This window comes from Plecotus auritus (assembly GCF_963455305.1).
Source record: "Plecotus auritus genome assembly, chromosome: 13".
Taxonomy (NCBI): Eukaryota; Metazoa; Chordata; class Mammalia; order Chiroptera; family Vespertilionidae; genus Plecotus; species Plecotus auritus.
Genome location: NC_137779.1, coordinates 30,017,967 through 30,024,946, shown reverse-complemented (window position 1 = coordinate 30,024,946; position 6,980 = coordinate 30,017,967). Strand labels below are relative to the sequence as shown.

General features: G+C 58.4%; 1 protein-coding gene across 2 annotated transcripts; it reads left to right on the top strand.

Annotated features, from left to right (window-relative positions):
- Positions 1-445: 445 nt before the first annotated feature.
- LOC308238498 (glutathione S-transferase theta-3-like) lies at positions 446-6,825 on the top strand. Of its 2 annotated transcripts, none has more exons than XM_080650448.1 (5): positions 446-1,165; positions 3,305-3,392; positions 4,200-4,350; positions 5,684-5,860; positions 6,172-6,458. In XM_080650448.1, the coding sequence occupies exons 1-5, from the start codon at positions 1,054-1,056 to the stop codon at positions 6,361-6,363; spliced, it is 720 nt and encodes a 239-aa protein (XP_080506574.1). In that variant the 5' UTR covers positions 446-1,053; the 3' UTR covers positions 6,364-6,458. The 2 variants fall into 2 exon arrangements, with proteins under 2 accessions (XP_080506574.1, XP_080506573.1); XM_080650447.1 differs by having other exon boundaries at positions 894-1,165; positions 6,156-6,825.
- Positions 6,826-6,980: the final 155 nt, after the last annotated feature.

The following is a 6,980-nucleotide window of genomic DNA, read 5'->3' as shown; positions in this document are numbered from 1 at the left end:
AGGAATTTGTTCATCGTTTTTTTTTTTTTTTTTAAACTATAGTCCGGCCCTCCAGCGGTCTGAGGGACAGGGAACTGGCCCCCTGTTTAAAAAGTTTGAGGACCCCTGGAGTCTTGCCAGCTGGCTTTCTTGGGCTTGGGAGCAGAGTTTTCTCCCCCCTCCCCCCAAAAATATTTTTATTGATTTCAGAGAGGAAGGGAGAGGGAGAGATAGAAACATCAATGATGAGAGAGACTCATCGATCGGCTGCCTCCTGCACACACTCCACTGAGGATGGAGCCCGCAACCCGGGCATGTGCCCTGACAGGGAATCCAACTGTGACCTCCTGGTTCACAGGTCACGGCTCAACCACTGAGCCACGCAGGCTGGGCGGGGCAGAGTCTTCCTAACCCGGGAGGCGCTCTTAGAGAACGGGCCATTATAGCCACGGGCCCGAGGAGCTCCAGGGTCACAGCGGGGAAGGTCTGGGTCCCCCTCCAAACCTTACATGAACCCACAGGGAGGGATGAACTGGAGTGTAAGGAATGCGACTCTAGGGGTTGGGGAGGCGCGGCTAATTCTCGGAATGTGGGTTAGGCCTCTGCAGAGAGCAGGTCCAGACGCCCCAGCCTCCCCGCTGGCACTGCTCACCGGCCTCGGGGAGGCTGCTGCCCCCCTTTCTCTCCTCCCTAGTGTTCTCAGCGGCTCTGACTTCCTTCCTCTCTCAGCCTCCTCCCGGGGCCCGGGGTCAGTGCTGGGGCGCCCTTCGCGTCCCGTTTCCCATTATCACCCCCCCGCCCCCCCGCCACGTCCATTTGACAAAGGAAGACATTGAGGTCCAGAGAAGGGGTGTGACCTGGCCCCCGAGGGAGAAGGTGGGAGATGCGGGACTCCGCTGATTGGCCCGCAGATATCCGAGCCACCCAATAGGCGAGGAGGGCGTGGCGGGCGCGGGCCCAGGGCTGCGCGCGGGGGCTCCCGCGGGTCCGGCGGTTGCAGCCGGTGGTTCGCGTCCTGGCCCGGCTTCCCGGGTCTGCCTGCCTCTCTTTGGTCGGCCTGCCGCCCCCGCCGCCATGGGCCTGGAGCTCTACCTGGACCTGCTGTCGCAGCCCTGCCGCGCCGTCTACATCTTCGCCAAGAAGATCGGCGTCCCCTTCGAGCTGCGCACCGTGGAGCTGCTCAAAGGTGGGCGGGGCGGGCCGGCCTGGGGGTCGGGCCGCTGCGTGCAGACCCACCCCCGCCCGCAGGCGCCGCCTCTCGGTGGGGCTGCGTGTGCGGACAGACCGGCAGACACACTCTCCAGCGTAGAAATGTAACACCAGTTATCAGTTGTGTATTTTTTATTTTAATTTTATTTATTTTTAAATATATTTTATTGATTTTTCACAGAGAGGAAGGGAGAGGGACAGAGAGCTAGAAACATCGATGAGAGAGAAACATCCATCAGCTGCCTCCTGCACACTCCCCACTGGGGATGTGCCCGCAACCAAGGTACATGCCCTTGACTGGAATCGAACCTGGGACCCTTCAGTCCCCAGGTCGACGCTCTATCCACTGAGCCAGACCGGTCAGGGCAGTTGTGTATTTTTTTAAAATATATTTTTATTGATTTCAGAGAGGAAGGAAGGGGGCGGGGAGAGAGAGATAGAGAAACATCTATGATGAGAGAGAATCATGGATCCGCCGCCTCCTGCACGCCCCACCCTGGAGATCGAGCCTGCAACCCAGGCATGTGCCCTGACTGGGAATGAACTGTGACCTCCTGGCTCATAGGTGGATGCTCACTGAGCAACACCAGCTGAGCATCAGTTGTGTATTTGTAGATCCTCGACCTTTGTCTAGTGAAAACCAAATATTCTTTAAAATGCAGGTTAAGAGGGAGCGAGGCAGGAAGAGTCATTAGGGTTTGGGGGTGAGCGTGGGGAAGTGGAGTGAGTGCCCCAGGACCTCTACACCCCGACTTGGAGAAGACAATGAAGCTGCTTCCTCCTTTACTCCCCACCTCTGAGCTTCTGCATCTGCTGGGAGGAGAAGGTGGTTCTGTCCCGATCCGGTCCCTTCTTTGCTCCTCCCTACCCCTGCCAGGGTCCCCTCCACGTTTGCAGAATCCGGTGGAGGGGGCCGGACTGGACCTGGACAGTAGGGCAAGCTTCAGATCCAGAGCCCCCTGGGCAGGCCCCGAGGGAGGCCCCTGCTTGGCTGAGCCTGCCCACCTTCCGTCTCTGGTGCCCCCAGCCTGCTATGCTGCCACCGTGCCCTCCCTGGGCTGGGCACACAGGCAGTTTCTGGAGGGAGCCTGGGTAGGAGGGATTCTGTCCACTGCGTAGAAGGCTCCGGGGCCCTCTGACTCCACGCCCCTGTACTGCTGTACCTTCAGCACTGGCAGGGGCGGGGGGAGATGCAGCATTGAGTCAGGCCTGGGAACCCCACTGGGCGTTTGGCAAGGAAAGAAGAGGAGCTGAGCTGCTAGAGGCTGGGTGGTGGGGTCAGGAGCCCCTGGTGAGACCAAGGATGGGCCGAGGGCTGGGAACAGGTCTGGCTGGCGCTCTGGGCTCTGCACAGTTCACGCAGCCTGCATAGGGAGGTGGATTGCGGGGGGGGGGGGGGGGGGGGGGGGCGGGGCAGGCTGCAGTACCTGACGGATGGAGTCGGCTGGCTACAGGGATGTGCGTCACCTTCCTCCCGGGCCCAAGCCACGGTGCTGCGTGGCCCAGGTGCAGGGAGGCGGGCACAGGAATGGTGGCCCTCCGGGAGGGTCAGGGGACAGGAGAATGGCCTCCTCTTCCCTGGATAGGAGCCTCAGAAAGATCCTGGGTGGCCTGGCTGGCGTGGCTCAGTGGTTGAGCGTTGACCTATGAACCAGGAGGTCACGGTTCAATTCCTGGTCGGGGCTCAGTCCCCGGGGGAGGGGGTGCAAGAGGCAGCTGGTCGATGATTCTCTCTCATCATTGATGTTTCTCTCGCTCCCTCTCTGAAATCAATAAAAATATATTGAAAAAAAGAAAGATTCTGGCCCTGGCTGGTTTGGCTCAGTGGATAGAGCGTCGACCTGAGGACTCAGGGGTCCTGGGTTCGATTCCGGTCAAGGGCATGTACCTTGGTTGCGGGCACATCCCCAGTGGGGGGTGTGCAGGAGGCAGCTGATCGATGTTTCTCTCTCATCAATGTTTCTGGCTCTCTATTCCTCTCCCTTCCTCTCTGTAAAAAACCAATAAAATATATTTAAAAAAAAAAAAAAAGAAAGATCCTGGATGCTGGGTGGGCGTGGCCAGAGACCTCGGAGGGTTCAGGGTTCTCCCACTGCCTCACTGCTCTCTCCCATAGGTCAACACTGCAGCGATGACTTCGCCCAGGTGAACCCCCTGCGGAAGGTGCCCACCTTGAAGGATGGGGACTTCACCCTGGCTGAGAGGTGATGGGCCCCTGAACTGCCGCATGGCCGTGGGTGACTGGCCAGCCCCCTGTGTGCCCACTGCCAATAGCTTGGGACATGGTTTATGTTCCGTGAGCAACTGTGCCAGCACCAGGATGGACAGTGGCTTGAAGCGGGCGGAGATGCCAGGGCTGGGAGGGCACCTGGCATTGCTCCTGTGGTGTCCATGCTTTGACTAGGTTGGGGAGTGCTGCGGGGTGCTGGGTGCTGGGTGAGTTGCTCTCACCCTCAGGGCCCATCTGGGTGCCCCTGTTTTTGTGGGAGCTTTCTCTGAGCATACACCCCCCTTCTGAAATCCCATAGCATTTTTTTAAAAATATTTTATTGATTTCAGAGAGGAAGGGATAGGGAGAGAGAGAGAGAGAGAGAGAAACATCAATGATGAGAGAGAATCATTGATTGGCTGCCTCCTGCACGCCCCCCACTGGGGGTCGAGCCCACAACCTGGGCATGTGCCCTTGACCGGAATTGCACCTGGGACCCTTCAGTCCTAGGGCTGATGCTCTGTCCACTGAGCCAAACCGGCTAGGGCACATTTTTGTTTTTTACTTTGTGCCCTTAGTTCAGATGATGGGATAACTCAGCGTAGCGCTGTGTGACCTTGGGAAATCACCTAACCTCTCTGAGCCTCACACGCCTACTCTGTACCATGGGGACGGTGAAACGCGTCACCCACGTGGGGAAACACCTGTCAGGAGCCGAGGCCTATCCCACCCAGGGCCTGGCCCCTGGAGAGTAGCTGAAAAGTGACTGGGACATCTCCCTCGCCCCTGCTGTCCCTCCCAGTGTGGCCATCCTGCTGTACCTTAGCCGGAAGTATGAGGCCCCTGACCACTGGTACCCCCAGGACCTGCAGGCCTGCGCCCGTGTGGACGAGTACCTGGCATGGCAGCACACGGCTCTGCGGAGCTGCTGTTCCCTGGTCATGTGGCAGAAGGTGAGCCTGGGGGCAGGGACCCTCCCCGGGCCCTCAGGGGACGGCGCCTTCTGTTTAAAACACTCTGCAGCCCGGCCGCTGTGGCTCAGTGGTTGAGCATCGACCTATGAACCAGGAGCTCACGGTTCGATTCCCGGTCAGGGCACATGCCCGGGCTGTGGGCTCCATCCCCAGTGGGGGGCGTGCAGGAAGCAGCTGATCCATGGTTCTCTCTCATCACGGATGTTTCTCTCTCTCTAATCCCCTCCCCCTTCCTCTCTGCAATCAGTAAAGATATATTTAAGAAAAAGCGTTCTCGCCCTAACTGGTTTGGCTCAGTGGATAGAGCGTCGGCCTGCGGGACTGGAGGGTCCCAGGTTCGATTCCGGTCAAGGGCATGTACCTTGGTTGCGGGCACATCCCCAGTGGGGGGTGTGCAGGAGGCAGCTGATTGATGTTTCTCTCTTATCGATGTTTCTAACTCCCTCTCCCTTCCTCTCTGTAAAAAATCAATAAAACATATTAAAAAAGAAAAAAAAAGAAAAGGAAAAGCGTTCTCCTGAGGTCCAGGGGCTGGGAGAGGAGCCCACTCCTGCTGGAGGGGGCCGGAGCCTTTCTGTGCAGAACGGAGAGAAGTCAAGTGAGCGAGTGTAGATCTTTGCTCCTCAAAAGGCTGGTCCGCAGCCCTAACCGGTTTGGCTCAGTGGATAGAGCGTTGGCCTGCGGACTGAAGGGTCCCGGGTTCGATTCCGGTCAGGGGTACGGTACCTTGGTTGTGGGCACATCCCCAGTAGGAGGTGTGCAAGAGGCAGCTGATCGATGTTTCTCTCCCATCGATGTTTCTAACTCTCTATCCCTCTTCCTTCCTCTCTGTAACAAATCAATAAAAAAATATATTAAAAAAAAAAGGCTGGTCCACAGCCAAGGAGCGCCAGTGTCACCTGGGAGCTCACTGGCCGGGCCGAGTCTCAGTCGCACCCAAGCACACCGCTCAGGAGTGAGCTCTGGAGCCATAGCCAGAGCGAGCCCCGGGCGCATTGCCATGTGAGGAGTCTGGGTGCGGTAGGAGGTGGAGGTGGGGGAGTGGTGGCGGCTGCGCTGCCGAGGCCTTTGTGGTGAGGGCAGTGGGCGCCACGCCACGGAAGGCTTGATGCAGGGAGAAGGTGCGGGCAGCCTGGGATTGCAGAGGCTCTGCCAGCGGCCTGTGAGCATCTAGGGAGGGTGGAGGCTGGCCCCGCGTGAGGGGGAGATGAGGCCTGGGCAGGGGGTGGTGGAAGGGGGCGGGCGGGAGCAAGGAGAAGCTAGGCTGGGCATTGGGCAGAACCTCAGCCCTCTCCTGCCTGCCCCCCACCAGATGATGCTCCCTGTGTTCCTTGGCGAATGGGTGCCCCCCGAGACATTGGCATCTACTCTGGCCGAGCTGGACAGGTGCGTGCAGCTGCTTGAGGACAAGTTCCTGAAGGACGATGACTTCCTCGCGGGGCCCTGCATCTCGGTGGCTGACTTGGTGGCCATCACGGAGCTGATGCATGTGAGTGCGGGGGCGGAGGGGGGGGGGGCGCGTGGCCCACGGGGCAGGGGGCGCCCGGGAGGGAGCCAGTGTGCCAGCTCATGCTGCCCTTCCTGGCTGCGGACCCAGGGCGTGTACTTCCTGCTCCGCGCCTCAGTGTCCGCATCTGTGAAATGGGGCTTTAAAACCCCACCCTGCAGGGATATCGAGGGCTTTCCCAGTGTCTCCTGGGAGGGGGCCCCAGCCTATCACACATGGGGCAGAGGAGGGCAAGTCCACCCGGTGGGTCCCTAAGCCGGGTCACGCTGTCTTACAGCTTCCTCTCCCCACAGCCGGTCGGAGCTGGCTGCCACGTCTTCAAAACCCGCCCCAAGCTGGCTGCCTGGCGCCAGCGCGTGGAGGCGGCCGTCGGGGAGGACCTCTTCCAGGAGGCCCACGAGGTGGTCCTGAAGGCCAAGGACCTGCCGCCAGTGGATACCGACATGAAGGACAAGCTGAAGCCCTTGGTGCAGGTTTTGTTGTAGGGAGGAGGGGCGGGCCTGCAGCCGATGATGGAGACTGTTGTCAAAATAAAGGGATGGAGTTGCCTCTCTCCTTGGCCTTGAGCAAGACCCCCCGAAGTCTCTGTTCTCGAGATCCCTCCACGCATCAGGCCCGCGTTCCTCCTTTTGTCTGTCTTCTTACTCCACGCTTGCCCCTTCCACTCCAGCTTGCTTGAGACCTCTGGAATGAGCTTTACTGATTCTTTTTAAAAGATATATTTTTACTGATGGCAGAGAGGAAGGGAGAGGGAGAGCGAGAGAAACATCAATGATGAGAATCATGGATCGGCTGCCTCCTGCACGCCTCCCACTGGGGATCGAGCCGGCAACCCGGGCCTGTGCCCTGACCGGAAATCGAATCATGATCTCTTGGTTCATAAATCGACGCTCAACCATTGAGCCACACTAGTCGGGCTCAGTTATATTTTCATCTACAATTCAAACAGCTTCGAAACACTGATGATAGTACCCGGTTAGTCACACCAACAGGTTTCCATGTTTTATTTTTTTAATATATTTTATTAATTTTTTTACAGAGAGGAAAGGAGAGGGATAGAGAGTTAAAAACATGGATGAGAGAGAAACATCGATTCAGCTGC